Source organism: Antedon mediterranea, chromosome 4 (genome assembly GCF_964355755.1).
Source record: "Antedon mediterranea chromosome 4, ecAntMedi1.1, whole genome shotgun sequence".
Classification (NCBI taxonomy): domain Eukaryota; kingdom Metazoa; phylum Echinodermata; class Crinoidea; order Comatulida; family Antedonidae; genus Antedon; species Antedon mediterranea.
Window position 1 is genome coordinate 16418682 of NC_092673.1, and position 22129 is coordinate 16440810.

A 22129-nucleotide genomic window follows, 5' to 3' on the forward strand; every position below is an offset into this window, starting at 1 on the left:
TTATTTTGTCATTTTATTTAATTTTTTTTTCTACGGAAGTACAAAATAACCTATTCAAGTCTGATCTAATTAATCTTCATTTTTCATGTTTTCATGTTTCTAAACTTTACTTTAAATGACCTCAGTGATAACAACAGTTTTCCCCCATTTAACAATAAAGATGACAATTAAGATCATTTACTACGGACGGTACATTATTTAGTAATTGTTGTATTGACAGAAATCCAATTTCACACAATGTCTGTTTATGATTATGATTCCTTTACAGGATGGAAACACTCCACTGTATGTATATTTGAGTGGTACCCTAATTAACCCTACTTTAGCAATCATAAATTGTCTCTTAAATCATGGTGCATCAGCAACATTGCAAAATAAGGTAATTTACATAGATTTTCGTGAACCATTCTATTTTTTATTTCAATAATGACGATTAGAATTAGAATTGTTTACTAAATTACTGTATTTAGCAGTAATTGTTACTATATTGACAAAATAAACATCATCTGTTGTCAGTATTAATTATAAACTTCATGATTATGATTCCTTTACAGGATGGAAACACTCCACTGCATGTATATCTGAGTGGTGATAGACAAATACAACCTACTTTAGAAATAGTGGCATCCCTTGTTGCATCAGCAACATTACAAAATAAGGCAATTTATTTTCTTTGAATAATGACAAGATTATTTGTTACATTGTTTAGCTGTAATGGTTGCAATAATTTCCATTGACAGAAAACCAATTACACATTTGTAATGTAAACTCTAAACTCTTTACTATATTTTATGTTTATTTTTATATACCTCTTTATCAACTCAAACCTATGATACTGTAGGACAATTTAATACAGTACCTATATTACCATGTTGGTAATGATTTTTCTTTTATGTTTTTGCAAATAGTTTAAGAACCTGTATCCGTCATATAATGTATTGTTTTGATGTATTATGTTAAATTGGATGCACCACTTCTGTGTGTGCCACCGATGCAAAGGTGTCATTTCCTAATAAATTATTATTATTATTATTATTATTATTACATAAAAGCTATTATTAGTATTTATAAACCTCATATATTATGATTCTTTTACAGGATGGGAACACTCCATTACATGTATATCTGAGTGGTGAATTTAATCATACCTTAGAAATAGTGACTTGTCTTGTACAGCACAGTACATCAACCACATTGCAAAATAAGGTATTTTAAAATTGCTAATGTAGGCTAACATTCTTTATCTACTGCAGTAAACCCTTATATTTTTCTTTTATATCAATAATGACAATTTACGATTACTACATAATTTAGCAGTAATTGTTGCTATAGTTTGTATTGACAGATAACATTTTTTTGTCTGTTTTTAGTATTTATAAACTTTATAATTATGATTTCTTTACAGGATGGGGACACTCCATTACATGTATATCTGAGTGATGGATTTAATCATACCTTAGAAATAGTGACTTGTCTTGTACAGCAATGTACATCAGCAACCATGCAAAATAAGGTAATGTACAGAGATTTAGATCTGTTGTGGTAAACCATTCTATTGTTTAAATAATGACAATATTATTTACTAAATTACTTATCCAATAATTGTTGTATTTAAAGAGAAACACTTTCGTTCGCTTACCCTCTAGGAGTTCACAAAAACATGACCACAACCCAGGAAATCAGAAACCCGGGCCAGACCTATGCATATTACATATGATTACTGAATTATACATGTTTTTTTTTTTGTGAAATTTCATGAGGGGTACCCAACTTGTGTACAAAAACCAAAATATAGCGACCTGGGTAGTAAAGCTAGTGTGATTATTTGGAAGTAACAGAGTTGAGGTTGGTAACAGAAATGCTGTTTAGGACTGTTGTTATGACATCTTGATGATGTTGTAAGAATGTTAAAATGCAGGTTTTTCTTGGGCATAGTATAATCAGCGATATTACAGAAATTATGAATAGGGAAACAGAACTATAATATTTTGCAGTGTATGAGATTTGATTCCCAGATCTGAGCCTGCTACTGAGAATGAGTATGATGAGACGCAAAATATCATTTATGATTAATTATGTCTACTGACCACACACATCATAAGAATATAATTTTAAACATTTTGCAAATTGATAATGTGTTACCTGAAACACAAAATAATAGACTTTATGGTACACAGGAGGGAAAGTCAATGCATCAATCACTAACGCAGTCTGAGTGGTTATGTTATGTGCAATTTGAACGACTTGCGCAATTTGAAATTGCTCAATGATTTCCTTAAGTATTTGATTATCAAAACGCATTTTACATATTACAGATGTCTGTTATCAATATTTTAAAAGTCATGACTATGATTCATTTACAGGATGGAAACACTCCATTACATGTATATCTGAGTGGTAATTATGACCCTACCTTAGAAATGGTGACATGTCTCCTAAATCAGGATGCATCAACAACATTGCAAAATAAGGTAATTTATAGGAAATTGTCAGTGTAATAGGCTAACAATCTATATATTCTGCGGTAAACATTCTCCCCCCCCCCCCCCACTCATTTTATCATAGGCCACAAGACATTCTATAGTTTCTGATGTTATTCTATAATTTGTTAATGTTTATACAATGTTAATTTTATGGTTCACATCTCATCAAAAGTTCTCTAAAATGTGTGGCAATTTTGATACCTTTTATACCCCCTTTGCTCATAGGGTGTACAATTGTATATGTAATTCTCTGACACATATCTCTATGATTCATTGTACACAATTAAATAAATTATTGAGGTGCCCATACACCATATTTGTAGTGGGCCCTTTTAAGCCTCAGTTGAATTAGACAATCAAAAATGGCAACTCCTGTGGCAGGCCATTGCTCAAATAAACTGGATATTTTGTGGAGAACATTTGATATAGTCCACAATATCAACTTTCAAAATGTTTACAGCTATTGCAAACAATTCACATAATGTCTGTTGTCATTATTTATAAACTTTATGATTATAATTCCTTTCCAGGATGGAAACACTCCATTACATGTATATCTGAGTGATAGATATCACCCTACCTTAGAAATGGTGCCTTATCTGAAACAGCATGGTGCACCAGTAACATTGCAAAATAAGGTAATGTAAAAAGAATTGTCAAGACAATCAGCTGCGGAAACATTTTTTTTTGTTTCGTTGTTTATCAATAATGGAAATTATTATTAGATTATTTAGATTTACATATGTGAACTTTATTCAATCAATCGTACATTTTTTTAGGTGTCTAGAAAACTCAGATCTCGGATATACCTGAGTTTTCTAGATCTAGAAAACTCGGATATCTGACTTTTCTAGTTCCAAAATGGAGTTTTCTAGACACCCCATTTTTTGGTATTATAATGGTAAACATAATAAAGTGTATTTACAGTGATTTTTACAAAAAAAAATATTAATTATAAAATATATATAGTGATTATTTACAGTAATGATAATAATAAGGATGAATTTAATTATATTGACTATTATTTTTTTCGGTATTTATTTATAATGGTAACCATAATAACGTGTATTTACAGTGATTTTTACTTTTAATAGAAATAGTAAATACTATTCTCGTCTAAATTTAATATTTTGTCCAATGCAGCTCTATCAACCAATCACTAGACAGTAAATGTTTGAGCCATGATATGATACTGTATCAATTAAATAATATTCTGATACTTCTCTAAACTCATTTTTATAGGAAGGAAATACACCCATCTCTGTTTTGAAAAATAACAAGCAGATACAGGACCCAGAAAAAAATGAAATTTTAAATTTTTTTGAAAGTAAGTGAAGTTTTAATTATCAAGATTTTGGGGTAAACCAATTTTCATTGCAAAGGACAGATGTTCAATTTCTTTTTCCAATGCTTTGATAAACTGATTTTGAAAATGTTCTCATACTGATCATATGATGAGCTCTGTAAATTGTGTGCATGTACGGTATCCATGCATTGTGCTATTGAAAAACTCTTTAAACTTATAGAGAATCATTGTGAGGATGTAGGTAATTTAATTATAATTTCTGAACCATGCCTTTATATAGATGTGAATGAATTATGCACATTTACAGGTTTGATAGTTTTCTTCTTTCATTAGCATTGACTATAATCACAAATGATACAGTCATTAAAAATACAATTCACGGGGTAGGGGTACAAAAACGATTTTTAGAGTCAAAGTAATATTGCTGGATAATATGCTGCATAATTAGCAAGCAAGGTGATTGTTTACAACCGGAAATGTTTTGTAATCGAATTGGGAGCTACCTTATGAGTTATTATAGGGGTCAAAAGGCTAATGATGACCTCTCAATAATTTATTTTGGGATCAATTGCTTACCCTGACCAACCTGTTTCTGTGTATAATCATCAATGCACTATGACGAAGAAGAATGTCCAGAATCCAACTACAAAACCAACATAAGGTATATTAGGGACTTTTAGATTTGAGTGAACGTGAACTAAATCCACGTGCGTCCACATGGGTCGTAGTCGACTGTTACTCGTCGACAGATATATGAACGCAACCTTTTTTGACTCCGACCCCATGATCCTATTTTGGTAATTCTCGCGACCCAACATTGCGTATTTGAGCCACAGACCCCCCCCCCCTCCCCATGTTAAGTGACACCTATAGATGGCCGCAAATGGTACTCTTGCACGTAAAAATCCATATAAATGGCACCTCTAGTCCACTATAATAATAGTCGCTCGCAATTGGAAAAAGGATCGTATCCTACTTTTTCCGCCGGTAAAGACATTTGTGTTCAATGCTAACATCCCGAACCATAAAAAGTCCCCCTGGCTAGGAACAACATCGCTATGAGTGTAATTTGAGAGGGACCTGTTTCTATTGAATGTTAATTGTAAATGTTCCCACCGCCGGTACATCAAAGGATGCACTTTTTTAGTCAAGTTACACACTCATTGCAAACTACAGAACAATAGCGTCATAGAAACAGTTGGTAGATTATTAATCCACGTCCTAAATGGGGATTCCCCACTTGTATATTAACAACGAACTATGCGTCAAAAGCGTCCATTGGCCCGTTGTCGATTCCCAATTGTGTGTACGCTACTCGCCTCAACATAGGGAAAAACTGTAGATATGTAAAATATAATTAGCCTTTGTAGATTCTACAAAACTGAGAACATTTCACATCTAGATCAGTTTATACTTGCTAAAAAGTTTCAGTATCTGAAACATTTGCGATCCATCAATTTGTTTTCGCGACTCAAACATTGGGTCTTGACCCATACTGTAGGTTGCGGAACGGCGGTTTAGATTAAGTGGACATTTATGTTGATTACATTAGCTGGCAATAATAACTCTGAAAGGCAATTTTTGTTGATACATTAGCTATTAACCATTTGCTGGTAGCTGGTGTTGATTTTGTATTTAAATAATTATTATGATTATTGAGCTGTCAAAAAAAAAATTATAAATCCAATGTGCTTCATAAAAAATAATACTATAGAGTTCTTGCACTCGTGTATTAATAGAATATTTCAAAAGTTGTAACTTGAAAGTTTTATACATTACTGTATGTGAATTGAATTGATATTCTACAGTGAGTGTACTGTATGTAAATGAGATTTCTAGCATACTGTAAAACATGGAAAAGAAGCCCATAGGCTTTTTTAGGACTCCTGGATGGGCGTCTTTTTAAGATATATGATAATATGATCAGGATGATGATGATGATGATGAGGATCAGGATGACATAGAAGTTGGTGATATTGAGGATATTACTCAAAAATTTAGGATTTATAAAACAAAGAATATAATAACGTACCTTATTATTATAGGAATAAAATAATTAGAGTGAGTAGGTTTTTGTTGTTGTTGTTTCTAAAAGCTGATAATAGATATAGAAAATATTATTATATTATAATCATATTCAAATAATGATGATTATTAAACAATACTTATAACAATGCTGAATTTATTACTTGAAATTTGAAAATGATTTTGTGGTTTTTCATGAATTTTTATTCATAAATCTTAAAACAGTAATTATGATAAGAATGCTATCTACTGAATTTATTACAAGAAATTGGAAATGATTTTGTGGCGTTCCAGGAATTATACTGCAAACTTATTCAAATAATGATTATGATTTCAACAATATTTATGATGCTATCTACTGAATTTATTACATTGGAAAATATTGTGGTGTTTTATGAATTTATATTCATTATTCATAATCTTAAAAAAACAATTACAATTTCCACAATAATCATGATAACTGTTATACTAAATTGATTGATACTGTTTTTCATTCGTATAGATCTCTCAGAGGATGTTGAAGACTTAAGTCACAGACTTAGCCCAATGATGCAATAAACATGGACGTTCTATTCATACAAGAATTAGACAAAGTGTTAAAGTGTTGAAAACTGGTACCAGTACAATCTACCTGTTAACTCTTTTATCTGTGAATTGAGTAGCGATTTGGTTGCGATGTAATGTTAGCGTGTCATACTAAATTTCCCCTTGTTTTATGAGAAAGTATCCCCTGAATAGGGGTGTCCTAAAGAAGGGATTTACTCCAGTAGTAAAGAGGAGGGATGTGTCCCCTGAATAGGGTTGTCCTAAAGAAGGGGTTTGCTCCAGTAGTAAAGAGGAGGGGTGGTCCCCTGAATAAGGGTGTCTTAAAAAAAGTGATTTACTCCAGTAGTAAAGAGGAGGGGTGTGTCCCCTGAATCTGGATGTGTCCCCTGAATAGGGGTGTCCTAAAGAAGGGGTTTACTCCAGTAGTAAAGAGGAGGGGTGTGTCTCTTGAATAGGGATGTGTCCCCTGAATAGGGGTGTCCTAAAGAAGGGGTTTACTACAGTAGTAAAGAGGAGGGGTGTGTTCCCTGAATAGGGGTGTGTCCCCTGAATAGGATTTCAGTGTACTAAACAGTACATGAATGTTGGTAACAAAGAAAAGACGACAAAACAAATACTGGAACATTTACAAAAAATAACTGTAGGTCTACAAGCATGTGGGTATAAAACATTGCTACTGTTCCTGTTGCAGACATTACATATTGCTATATTTAGAGATAAGACCATTTTAACTGTTTTTATATTTTGTTGTGCATTTATATTAGAGTCTCTATGTTGAGATTACAGGCAAAAATCAAATGACAAACATACATTTTTTGAATAAGAATTGATTTAAGTAAGAAGAATATGTGCTACCCCAGCCCTCATGCCATAAACGAATAATATATTAATAAATTAATTTTAGATTATAATTAGAATGTCTTGAGGAACAAAATATCTCGACTTAAATAATATGCCTATTTTCTTACATTTTGAAATAAACTATGAATATTATTTTCCCATGAAAGAAATTTATCAAACAAGACTTTCTCTACTTCATTTATTACATTCTATCCAATTAAGAGATCCAATTTTGTTTAAAATGTTCCTTCTGTTTTGAAAAATAATTTAAAAAAAATAAAAATAATCCACTCTTGATTCCCCTTTTTATAAAAAAAATATTTTCCCCTGAAGGAATTCAACCTTGCTTGTCAAATGAAACGACAACATTATAGTACAGTACAGTAAATGAACTGAGATTAGATATTAATTAATTATCCAATTTTTTTTTTAACTTCAGAGAATATCCAGTTAATTATATAGTTTTATATGCAGAATTACAAAACCAAAAATATATGCAAATGAGACCAGGTAAACGGAAGAACAGAATCAGAGCCATATATATAAAGTCGTAACTATATATATATGGCTCTGAACAGAATTAAATCCTTGCACCCTCTAATCCTTCCCCTTACCACACTAGACATAGACACAACTGTTAAATCTCACTGTGTTACTAAACGCCACTTCTCTAGCCCAGTTCCATATTTGATCCGATTATTAAACAAACAATGCTTAAATCTAAATTAATGTTTGATGAATTGTTTATACAGTAGTGTTCAATTTTTTTGTACAGTACTAAATTATTATATTTGTTATGAATGAATTTTATAATGTCTATTTGTTGAATGAATATATTTTGATGTTTTTTCACTTTTAATTCAATTTGAATTAAACTCAATTCAGTATGCTGCTATGTTTTAATGTTATTCATATTTTTTAATAAATACTAAATTATGAATGAAAAACTTATTTGTTTATTTGTAAGGATAGTGTTTTTTGAAGGGGGAGATTTTAACATCGAGGATATAAAATTATACGTTCTAGCTATTGTTAAAAATGTATTGTATATTATAGGAATAATAATATCCATTTCAACAACCCGCTGGAGGTCGAGTAATAAAGTTCTTCGATAATATTGCAGCGATAAAAATATGTAGACAAATTGTGATTGCGCCCTCTATAAAAAATAAAGTTTTATAAACATCACACGCATTTTATACAGAAAGAATGTCCGAAACAAGAAGTAAGTTTTGTTTCATTATTATCATACCATATCATATACGGAATTCTTTATAATGTGTTGTTTTAATAGCAGGTCTTTTTTTGGATCTTATATTCGTATCCTAGGGCTAGGCTATAGGCCCTACCTAGCTAGCTAACAAACTAGGCCAGGTCTAGGCCCTAGAATAGTAGGCTAGGTAGCCTAGAGGGCCTAGCTAGGCCTCTACTACTACTACTAGCTAGGCCGAACCATCTACGTACTACACTACTAGGCCTAGGGGCGCTAGTTCCGTTTCGCACCTGTCTTTTATTCCGACTCCAAATGTGTTAAGGAACTTTATCCTGAATACCACACTTTAGAATTAGACCTCATAAGTACTTTTACGATGGAGAATCACAGAAAAAGTAACAAATATATCCTTTAAATCGATGAAATTATAGACATGTTTCTTGCACGTGGTTTGTGAATTTCGCACACTCCATGTTCTATATATTGACATTTCTATGGAGCGCCAAAAGAGCAACTATAATAGAGGGCTAAAAAGGCAGTGGAATGCGCATATTTAATGCATCTATTGGTGAAAATTACGTTCAATTTAAATATATTTTATCAATGTTAATACAACTAAACTGTTGATACTGTACATGGTTTTCGACAAATCGACAAATTCATCATCATAAGATGTACTGTAGGTTATTATTATTATTATTATTATTATTTATTGCCAAAAACCAGTTACAAACAAACAAAACACAGAAACTAAGGGAGTAGGCAGGAACCTAAAAGTGAACCTAATCACTATAACAAGAGTTCAGGTTCCGTACTCCCAAAGTAACAACCTATTATATACCTCAATGATCTAAATAATATCCGTTTTAGTCCTGGGCATAGACCAATTAGATGCTGATTTAGGATCGTTTAATAATGTTCTTTGAAAACAGCACATTATCGCCAGTAACATGTAACAATTGACAAAAAATTGTGAATTAAAACGTGTATTTCATAAATAGATGCATTAAAAGTAGACGCATTCCACTGAATTTTTAACCCTCTATTATAGTTGCTCTTTTGGCGCTCCATAGAGACGAAAAAAATGAACTTCGTGTATGTGAAATTTGCGAACGGTGTGCAAGAAACACGTCTGTAAAATCATCAATTTAAAGGATTTACTTGTTACTTTTTATGTGATTCTTCTTCATACAAGAACTTATGAGGCCCCAATTCTAAGGTGTGGTATTCAAAATAAGTTTGGAGTCCAAATAAAACAGCTAGGGCCAGGCATGGCCCAGGCGATCAGGGAGCCCAATAATGATGTAAGACGATTGGGACAAGAGACGATCGGGCACCAAATAAAAATGTAGGGTCTCACAACTAAATGACAACTCAAACAAATGTTTGTGCTCCCGAAGCCATCTTGCAGAGATGACCAGCTGAGAGTAAAAACGGAGAATATATTACAAGAATGAGTAATCTGCAATTGTTGCATTAGAAATTTGTAACAGAGCATGGATGCCCGCCCTCGTGAGAGCGGATGTATACAAACTAAAGAAGACTTGATTTGACAGATATTATGTCATATTATTAATAGAATTATGATAATACAGTAGAACCTTCATTTTACGTACGGTACGCGTGAGACAAAAAGACATACGTAAAACATGGGATTCGTAAAATCCAGGTTGACCTTAAATTGACCCCAAATACGTAGATTATAGCTAAAAAGGCTGCCATGTTTTCCTACAGTACTTTACTGCACAGCATGCAGGTTGTCACTAGCTAGGCCTTGCCTAGACTAACCTAGGGCCAGGCCAGGCTAGCAGGCCTAGCAAGATGTGAGGCCTAACTAGAAAAGTGCAGTAATACAGGCTGTGCGATGTTTAAATAAAGTGTTTTAAATAAAATATCAATGTTCTTGTATTTTCCATAATAAAAACAGTCGCTGCTGTAGGTGGAATGCACATGTGTACTGTAGCTTGTCTCTCACACAGCAGAGTTCCTCACACAGCCATGGCTTTGTGCTTGTTGTTAAATTGCGCCCTCAATGTAAAAAATGATGATGTCATCAGTCATTTTAAGCGTACGTAAAATCCAGGGAACGTAAAACAGAGGTTCTACTGTATATTTAAATTTGATTTCTTTAATTTAATTTATATTGTTACATGTTTATGTCTCGTCATATTGTATTTTTGTGAGGGTCCCTAATGGTCAGCTTCGGCTGGATGGACCACCCTCATAAAATATTGTTGAAATAAAAATAAATAAATAATACATTTTATAAAACATATTTAATAACAAACTATGGGTACATTCACTTCTACAGAAAATTATTAAATTAGTTCACAAAGAAAGACCGAACCACAACAACAAACATCTACCCAGCGTTACTCAGCATGGTCTATTCTTTGCTGCGTAATAGTCTATGCCCGGTAAATTAAGTAATTTATTTATGATATAAATGTTACATTTGATTAATATTTATTTTTTCTACTAGAAACAAGCTAAATAGATATTATTAAACTATCCTTCGTGAAAACAAGTCAACAAAAATCTATCTGCTATGCCAGGGCTAGGTAGTGCCATTGTTAACCCACTCACTATAGTTCATCCTCATTATCACTTTGGTAATAGCAGTGTACAATGACAGAGTATTGACATATTTCATTTTATTATCACTCTGTGTAAATATAACCAAAATGGTAATAGTACAGAGAGTTATAAACTGCTGTGTGTTCTATTTATTATCTTTGTTTAACATTAGAATACAATGTTAATATTAAATCTATGGTAAAGATTATCTGATAACAAATTGTATAACAGGAACTCCATAATCAAAACAAACAAATCATTAATAACAATTTCTACCCTGGTTTTCTGTATAAGTGTTATAATGAACTTGTTATCAATATCATATAAACTGTCTGACCAGAGCAATATGTACAAAAATATATTTAGATTATAAAGATAATAAATGTTTGCTAAAGTATTCTGACTGTACTGTATATAGACCCTGAACCAGACTAGATCAAATGTGGGATCAAATGTGAGAACAAATTACCTACAGTCTTTAATATGACTGTATATAGACCCTGAACCAGACCAGATCAAATGTGAGATAACAAATTACCTATCAGAGGTCCCTGTAGCCCATTCAAATAAGACCAATTTTGACAAATATACAGTAGTCAGGGCCGTACACAGGATTTTATTTGAGTGGATGCGGATTAATATATTTTGGACCGTTTTCATAATATTGAGTGAAGACGATAAGACCCTATAAAATGTTGACCTTTTGCAATTTGGGGGGACCGCACCCCCACCTGTGTACGACCCTAATGATATTATCATTATCAACTGTATGTTGTATAATGATATAATATTTGAGATTGAGTGCATGTTTTAAACGCTTTATGTAACGTCCACCAACCACATGAACTTGCTCTATTACTACATCATTGACATTGTCGCCCGTTATGAAATGTCTGGATTCAACATTACTAGGTCTAGCCCCGGGGCTGAGTCACATAATCAGCGCACACATCCACGCAGCCTGGCTCCGCCGATAGGCATTCTCTACAGACTCGATATTTAAAAAAAATCCAAAGTCCTTATACAATGACGTCACACACGTACCAGTACCCCATTGGCTGATTATGACGTAATGCAATTTTACAGTACCTTTAGCAAAGAGAAGTTAGGATACGGTACCATAATCTTTAGCCACGGCGTAGGTTTATATACCTCAATGATCTAAATAATATCCCTCCTAGTCATAGTCCCGGGCATGGACTAATTAGATGCTGATTTAGGGTCGGTTAATGTTCTTTGAAAACCGCACATTATCAGCGGTAACATGTAACAACTTTTTTATTGACAAAAAAAAATTGGAAATTAAATGTTTATTTCATAATAGATGCATTAAAAGTAGTAGTCTGGGCTCCAGACGGAGTTTTTTCTTAATATTAGTAAAAATATAAATATTTTTGCACATATGGCGTTTCATACGTGTATTACTTGAGTTTGGATACTCCGTCTGGGGAAACACGCAAAAGTCACGTGGTTTGACACCAAGAATTCTTGGTGCATAGATTATCCGGTTGACTAGTTTCAGCTGCATGCGATTGGCTACTCACTCGTACACTGTTTTAATATTCATGTTTCAGAATTTCAAAGACTCAACAACTAAGAAGGTACGCATGTTACGTTTAGACAATGTGTACTTGGGTACATTAATGAAAGTTTCTGAAGGCTAGAAATGATTTTATACCGTATGCCTAGTAGTAGTCTGGTAAACATTTGATGGGATTTTTCCCAAGAAAACTTGTCTTGCTTCTCCGCAAATCAAACATTGAATGGATCATTATTACGCGGAGATAATTTGATTTAATTCCCACCCAGACCCTGTCCTGTTCTGTGTAGTGGTGTACAACTCCCTGGACTGGTGTAGCCCTGTCTGTTGTGTGTGAATCCTGTTGTGTGCCGGTGGTGGTATGTAGGCCTACCTTATTGGTGTTTTATTTGGCAGGTCATACGTGCGAGTTGAGTAGGACCTACGAAGGAGGCCTAGGCTAAGGACTAAACAATTAATAAACAAAACAACTTGGCAACACGATTTCATATTTCAACAGTCTCGATCGTACATTCAGCACTGTACGTACTCGATCTTTTTCATTTTGAAACAAAATGATCATTGGTTGATTCGAAATCCATATTTACATACCGCCCGCCCCATAAAGCCAAATACGGTATGATAACCTACGTCATTCTTATTGGATGTTTGCGGTCTGCAAATCGATTTCTATACGTGTTTCACAAGTCTGTATTTTCAGACAAAAATCGCGGTCGAAATAAAAACAAATAAATAAAAATAAAAAACAATACAGACTTGGGGCAAGTCTATAAAAGTAGATGCATTCCACTGAATTTTTAACCCTCTATTATAGTTGCTCTTTTGGCGCTCCATAGAAATGAAAATATTGAACTTCGTGTATGCGAAATTCGTGAACGGTGTGCGAGAAACAAGTCTGTAAAATCATTAAAAAAAAGAAAGAAAAAAAAAGATTTATTTGTTACTTTTTATGTGATTCTTCTTCATAAAAGTACTTATGAGGCCCAATTCTAAGGTGTGGTATTCACAATAAGTTACTTAATAAATTTTGAGTCGAAAGCAAGTCGAAATAAAACAGGTGCGAAACGGAACTAGCGCCTAACCTTCTATCTAGGCCTACTAATCTAGACTAACTAATCTAGACTAGACTAGTTAGGGGTGCAATAGACGGTTGATCAGGACCACAGACGATCATGCCCAGGGGAGCCCAATAATGTTGTAAGACGATTGATTGGGACAAGAGACGATCGGGCACAAAATAAAAATATATGGTCTAAATGACTCTCACAACTCAAATCAATAAACAATTTTTGTGCTACCGAAGCCATCTTGCAGAGATGACAAACAGTCGTGACCAGCTGAACGTAAAAACGGAGAATATATATATCACAAGAATGAGTAATCTGCGATTTTTGCATTAGAAATTTGTAACAGAGCATAGATGCCCGCCCTCATGAGGGCGGATATATACAGACTAAAGAAGACTTGATTTGACAGATATTATGTCATATTAAATAGAATTATGATAATACTAGATGGCACACTCGCTTCGCTCGCGTACCATCTAGGTCGTGCCCACAGATGGTTCTCGAATACACAGTATTTTCTAGCGAGAAAAAAATGGAGATTTCAAATGTACGTACTGCAGGACTATAATACATGTCGTTTACAGAAACGAATAAATATACACGATGATTTTTGTAGTCAGCTAAAATTAGCACCCTGGGAATTACTTCCGAGAGAGAAACAAAATGCTTCAAATTTTTTTATTTGGACTCATTTAAACAAACCCAATTTGTGTTTTGTATGTAACATTAAGGGTTGAGGGATGGGGAAGAAGATAGGTACAAAGAGGAAACATTTTAACGAAATATTGTTTTTAATGTTTTATAGGCCTATAAATAATATACCACTAAATACAGTAAAACATTTACGATTTAATACTTTGGTTAAACTCTCACTGTCATAGTCGATTGAAATAGTAAAGTACATGTAACGATACACCACTACGTACGTTTATATATTTTTAAATTATTAATTAATACAAACGTTGAGAAGCAACTGTCAGTAATAACGTTTATTTATTTGTATATTATATGTTTATAATCTAACAGTAGGGCCTACCCACACTCACAGTAATAAAGTTTATTTGTATATTTGTTTATATTATATCTAACAGTACCAACACTCACAGTAAGAAATTTGCGATTCAAATTGCGATCAAAAGTGGTTAATACCTTAACAGTATTGTACAGCATTGCAATACTATTTATGTTTATTCTCCAAGGGGGCCCATAAATCTAAATCTATACCTCTATGGTTAAACCAAATAATTTGGAATGTTCCATTCATCACAAATCAATACATTTGTAAAAACGTATATTACATGTATCAAAATAGCATTTTTTAAAGAAAATCGGCCTGTCTTCAACATTATGATGCTGTACTCGAACTGTTCAACCGGTTTTCAGCTATTAAAAACAATTATCGTAGGAGGAGATAGGAAAATGCGAAGTGTCCTCGTATTATTGTGTGCGGGTATTTTTCAAATTGACATCCATTAGACAGTGTATACCATGATTGGAAAACACCCCTATTTGGGGCAAATCGTTGAACCTAAATTCGTTTTAATCGTCAATAACTAATTATCGAACTCAATTTAATTAGTAAACAGGGTTACATCAGGTGGTTAAAATTAGTACCGAAAGTACGAACCAACTTTATATACCATCGAGTAAACATTCTAGAAATAACGCACGATTTACCGATTTTTGCCTTTACGTAAATTTATATATAGATTAATATATATAAATTTTATTTCTATTGCTACATTGTCATTGTATTTTGTGAGGGTTCCTAGTGATCAGCTTCGGCTGGATGGACCACCCTCATAAAATATTGTTGAAATAAAAATAAATAAATAAAACATTTTATAAAACATATTTAATAACAAACTAGTGTACATTCACTTCTACAGAAAATTATTAAATTAGTTCACAAAGAAAGACCAAATCACAACAACAAACATCAACCTAGCGTTACTCAGCATGGTCTATTCTTTGCCGCATAATAATCTACGCCCGGTAAATTAAGTAATGTTTTTAAGATATAAATATTACATTTAATTAATATTTATTTTTTCTACACATAGATATATTATTAAACTATCCTTCGTGAAAACATGTCAACAACAACGTGCTTTTTATTCGGCAGTTTGTACTAAATAAATTGCATAAAACAAACAATTAAATATCCAAATAGCATTTAATATGATGTTAGCTGATAACATTGTATAACAGGAACTCAATAATCAAAACAAACAAATCATTAATAACAATGTTAATATTAAATCTATGGTAAAGATTATCTATAACAAATTATATAACAGGAACTCAATAACCAAAACAAATTAATCATTTAATAACAATGTTAATATTAAATCTATGGTAAAGATTATCTATAACAAATTATATAACAGGAACTCAATAACCAAAACAAATTAATCATTAATAACAATGTTAATATTAAATCTATGGTAAAGATTATCTATAAACAATTGTATAACAGGAACTCAATAACCAAAACAAATTAATCATTAATAACAATGTTAATATTAAATCTATGGTAAAGATTATCTATAAACAATTGTATAACAGGAACTCAATAACCAAAACAAATTAATCATTAATAACAATGTTAATATTAAATCTATGGTAAAGATTATCTATAAACAATTGTATAACAGGAACTCAATAAACAAAACAAACAAATTATTAATAGTAGAGCAGTTAATGACATGAGCTGTGCATTTTATTACCAAAGCATGAAACTTGGCACAAAGTTTCTTTAATGTATTTAGATTCAAAATATCGGGGGGTGCCAAGCGTCCAACGTCCGGTATGGCGGCCATCTTGATTTCAAAATGGCCACCATAAAAACAAAAAATGTTCATATCTTGGCAACTATACACATTAGAGACTTAATTATGGTCTCAAATTGTTCACAAACTATTCCTATTTGCTCTAATGAAGATTTTCGTCCAAAAATGACCGGAAATGACGTTTCTTTCAGTTTGACCTTTGACCTTGTATTTGTATATCTCTGTAACTACTGGTCATTTTCAATCGATTTTGGTGTCATTTTGTTCAGAATAAATATATTTATATTTGTAGTAATGAAACATTTTCACATAAAATGACCGGAAATACAATTTATGACCTTTGACATTTATTTATTGATTTTTAATTAGGTGAATATACTGTATGTGGTTTTTGTTGGTCTTTGAACTTTGACCTGATAGGCGTAATTATATTAAATGATTAATGGACTTAAATTGTATATAGTACATAAAATTGGTAAACATTGTGCTTGGTGGTACCATTAGTTCAATGATGTTGGCACCTTCTGATTCGCTAAAAGTTTTAATAGTTTGACAGAGGAAATAACATACATGTTATGGAATACCGTAAAACCTCGAAAAGGTGATAGTATGAGCTTCTTTTCGAGATAGACTTTATTTGAATGTCAAATGAAAAGTATGATGATCGTGTTTATATCAATATATTATTAATGACCTTACAAAGAACCCTTTATATTTCAACAATCAAGCCTCAGTTATTCTACAATTTATTGTTTTCCAAGTGGTATTTTGATTGTATCTTCTTTTTGTATGCTTCCTCGGTTAATATGGTCCTACTCCTCCTTCTTTGTCTGTATGGTCTTATACCCCATTCTTTGTCTGTGGATGGTCTTATACCCCATTCTTTGTCTGTGGATGGTCTTTTACCCCCTTCTTTGTCTGTGGATGGTCTTACACCCCCTTCTGTGCGTGTTGATGGTATTACACCCCTTTCTTTGTGTGTGGATGGTCTTACACCCCTTTCTTTGCATGTAGATGGTCTTCCACCCCTTCTTTGTCTGTGGATGGTCCTACACTTCCTTCTTTGTCTGTGGATGGTCCTACACCCCCTTCTTTGTCTGTGGATGGTCTTATACCCCCTTCTTTGTCTGTAAGTGGTCCTATACCCTTTCTTTGTCAGTGGATGGTCTTACACCCCCTTCTTTGTCTGTGGATGGTCCTACACCCCCTTCTTTGTCTGTGGAGGGTCCTACGCCCCCTTCTTTGTCTGTGGATGGTCTTACACCCCTTTCTTTGTCTGTGGACGGTATTATACCCCCTTCTGTGCCTGTTGATGGTATTACACCCTTAGCTTTGTCTGTTGATGGTATTACACCCTTTTCTTTGTCTGTTGATGGTATTACACCCTTTTCTTTGTCTGTGGATGGTATTACACCTCTTTTTTTGTGTGTGGATGGTATTACACCCCTTTTTTGTGTGTGGATGGTCTTACACCTTTTTCTTTGTGTGTGGATGGTCTTACACCCCTTCTCTGTCTGTGGATGGTCTTACACCCCCTTCTTTCTCTGTCGATGGTCTTATACCCCTTCTTTGTCTGTGGATGGTCTTATACCCCCTTCTTTGTCTGTGGATGGTCCTACATCCCTTTCTTTGTCTGTGGATGGTCCTACACCCCCTTCTTTGTCTGTGGATGGTCCTACACCACCTTCTTTGTCTGTGGATGGTCTTATACCCCCTTCTTTGTCTGTGGAGGGTCCTACGCCCCCTTCTTTGTCTGTAAGTGGTTCTATACCCCCTTCTTTGTCAGTGAATGGTCTTACACCCCCTTCTTTGTCTGTGGAGGGTTCTACGCCCCCTTCTTTGTCTGTGGATGGTCTTATACCCCCTTCTTTGTCTGTGGATGGTCTTATACCCCTTCTTTGTCTGTGGATGGTCTGGACCCACTACTTTGATTGATTAAATCAGACATTGTTTCTTGTATGATTAGGAGACCAAGACCTTCAAAGTGAAAGTCCACAGGTGGATGCCTAAAAAGGTCTTGTACAGAACAGTATATTGTAGGTCCATGTCACTAATTTGAGGATTACTTGAATAATTATATTGAGATGTCTTTTACGAATTGATTTGGTTCGGATTTTGCTAAAAAATCAATGACTAGAGAAAATCGAGGAAAAGGATTCAGATGGTTTACAGCAAAGGCTCATTACCATAAAAATTGAGTACATTTGTTTAGATGCAACGAAAATGACCAAGAATTATCTGAGTTTCTGACTAATGAAAGTAGGTCTACTGTAGTAAGTACTTTGAAAGACGGTGTTCTCTTAACTCATGAAAATGAGAACTTTCCGAACGAAAGAATGCTACTTTACATCAAAAATATTTCCAAATGGCATCTAACAATTCAATTCAACTTTTATTTCAGACAATTGTCCATATGGTATAATACATTACAAAAAAAAAAGAAAAGATGAAGGAGAGAGGACCAAAACTTTTATATAACGATTGACACATCACAGTTTAGCAAACAAGTCGGCATGAGCTCAGTGATTGCTGTTTCTCAGTGATCTGTCATACTTTACGCCTATCCTATCACATCAAAAGTCAAAAATTCAGAATAATAAATTCCTGGTCATTTTTGCATTAAGTGTCATTTATTTCGGTAAAACAAATTAGGTGCATTTATACCAATGTAAACCACATACAGTATGTTCACATAATTATATAGTCAAAGGTTATAAATTCGATTGAAAATGATCAGTAGTTACTGAGATATACAGATAAGAGGTCAAAGGTCAAACTGGAAGAAACGTCATTTCCGGTCATTTTTTGCTCTTTTCATTAGAGCAAATAGAAATATGTGGTTTGTGAACAATTTAACACCAGAATCAAGTCTCTACTGTTTATAGTTGCCAAGATATGAACACTTTTTGTTTTTATGGTGGCCATTTTGAAATCAAGATGGCCGCCATACCGGACGTTGGACACTTGGCACCCCCCGATATTTTGAATCTATATACATCAAAGAAACTTTGTGGCAAGTTTCATGCTTTGGTAATAAAGTGCACAACTTGGCTATTTTTATGGCCTTAACTGCTCTACTATAATAACAATGTTAATATTAAATCTATGGTTTAAGATTATCTATAACAAATTGTATAACAGGAACTCAATAACCAAAACAAACATTAATAACAATTTCTACCCTGGTTTTCTGTATAAATGTTAATGAACTTGTTATCATCATGGGCGAAAACGTTTCCAGATTGGCGAAAAATAAAACGGCTACTTTAGCCATTTTGGCGAAGACATGATAAAATAGATAATCAAATAATCATTTTGGCGAAAGCATAAAGTTCAACTAAAAGGTCCATTTGTCGATCTTCTTCAAGCATTTATTTTGTTCGTTATAATGTTGTTTACTTCTAGCTCCATTTTCGTCAACTTGTTTTGTTGTACCAGGCGTCTCTTTGTTATTTCAATATGATGGAGGTATACTGCACAGAGAGACAGACATTACACGACACATGGATGATGGAGTCTACCCAAACTATCACGTGTTGCGCTGCACAAACGATCGACGACAGCCGACGGTCGCTATTTACCGGGATTGTCTATTTTTCGATAGGGGTGTACTTTTCAGATTTAAAAGAAACATAGTATCTTCAATGAATGATCTTATCGAAATCAATATTTATGCGTTATAAATTTTAGGCTCCAATAATGTAGTTTCATATTTTACCCTTAACAAAGTTTCCTCATGCGTGCAGTGCGTCAGTAGAGTAAACAAAACAACATTCGGAAAATGGTAGAGTCTAACGGAGATTTAGCTAAACACACACACACGTGCATTTATTGCGGATTATATAAACAGCAAGGCCGGCCGCCGGCTTCTGTGTTGTTGGGTATTAATTGGGCCGGGATGGTATAAATTCCTCCCCCGACAGAAACGCTTTTTCCCTGTGCTTTGGCCTATATTATCTGCACGTTCCAACAACGATACAAGTGTTTGTTTGCTAGATATATTTTTAGCATAAACGCACCGTCCATGCACCGTTGTACATAATTTTGTAGGCCTAGGCCAACTGCACTTTTGCATCTCTTGAGCATACCCAATTTAAACACATTCACCCGCTGCGCGGCGGTGACTGTGAAAGTCTTAGGACACGATTTTTGCGTGGTACGGAAGCCACAAGCCAAGCGTAAAAAACTAAAATAACATAGCGTTCAGGGGATTTCAGAAAACTGTAAAATGTTTTTTATTAAATTGATAACTGTATGAATGCTGTATGATTAAAAACAATTTGAACAATTGTTTTGATCATATAAAATACAACAACAATTATGTTTTTAATCATATATACAGTGATTTAGGCATGGCTCTCTCTAATTCCCAACAAATGCCTTACAAAAACGTTCAGGGAACAGTGTATAGACCTATTGACATAGATAAATTAACTAAAATGTTTTTACCATTATATTTCAACAATTTTTGATTTTGGCTAATGACCGATTCATTTGGCTAAATAAAAAAATTGGACTTTAGCCATTTTGGCTATAGATAAACTGATTTGACTAAAAAAAATATTTTGACTTTCGCCAAATGGCTAAACAAAATGAAATGTTAGTGCTACCCCAGATCATATAAACTGTCCGACCAGAGCAATATGTACAAAAAATATATTTAGATTATAAAGATATTAAATGTTTGCTGAAGTATTCTGACTGTATATAGACCCTGTACCAGACCAGATCAAATGTGAGATAACAAATTACCTACAGTCTTTAATATGACTGTGTGTAGCCCCTGAACCAGACCAGATCAAATGTGAGATAACAAATTACCTCAGTCTTTAATATGACTGTGTGTAGCCCCTGAACCAAACACCAAATTAAATGTGAGATAACAAATTACCTACAGTCTTTAATATGACTGTATGTAGCCCCTTGAACCAGACCAGATCAAATGTGAGATAACAAATTACCTCAGTCTTTAATATGACTGTGTGTAGCCCCTGAACCGGACCAGATCAAGTGTGATCAGAGGTCCCTGTAGCCCAAAAGAAGATAACATAAAATTTAAAATAAGACCAATTTTAACAAATATAGTGGCCCACAAAAACCAAAGAAGAGAGCTCATCAACCAGATCTAACATGGGATACCACATAAGACAAAATTAAGGTATTGTGAATACCTGTTTTAACGCCTACTTAGTGTGTGAGGACTTGTATCAGAATGGATGATACAATTGCAGCAAATGCATAAAATGTCATTCAAACCAATTAGTTAATGATATGACTGGAAACCAAATTAATGATATGACTGGGAACCTACTTAAACAAATTAATTTGAAAAAATAAAAGTTACAGAGTTATTTGGCTAAAAAATATAATTGTTTATAAACTAGAAATCTAGCTAGTCAACAGCAAAGTAAAAGATTAGGTCTGTTTTAGAATACAGTGTGTGGTATTATGTTTGGACACCAAATTTGTATGGGAAATCTTTATAGCCTAAATAATTTTGGGGAATTAGAAGGTGATGATCCATGCAAACTGCAGAAGTTTAGAAGAAAATAAAGTGCAAAGGCTTTGCCACTATGGCTACGTTGAGAAACACCCTCATGACATTACCACTATGGCTACGTCGAAAAAAACTCTCATGACATTTTCTTTTATGCCGCAAGAGGCCAGACGGAAAAATACAATAGACACCAACTTGGATGGAAATTGTCATATTTATTTAAATGACGAAACACATAATAGC

General features: G+C 33.6%; 2 protein-coding genes across 2 annotated transcripts in view; both read left to right on the top strand.

Annotated features, from left to right (window-relative positions):
• Positions 1-22129, top strand: part of LOC140047600 (uncharacterized) — a 264382-nt gene that overhangs the window by 141226 nt on the left and 101027 nt on the right. The window lies entirely within an intron of this gene.
• Positions 254-8091, top strand: LOC140047602 (uncharacterized). The gene is made up of 8 exons (XM_072092639.1): positions 254-379; positions 555-659; positions 1099-1206; positions 1406-1513; positions 2364-2471; positions 3014-3121; positions 3726-3810; positions 6317-8091. The coding sequence occupies exons 1-8, from the start codon at positions 254-256 to the stop codon at positions 6370-6372; spliced, it is 804 nt and encodes a 267-aa protein (XP_071948740.1). The 3' UTR covers positions 6373-8091.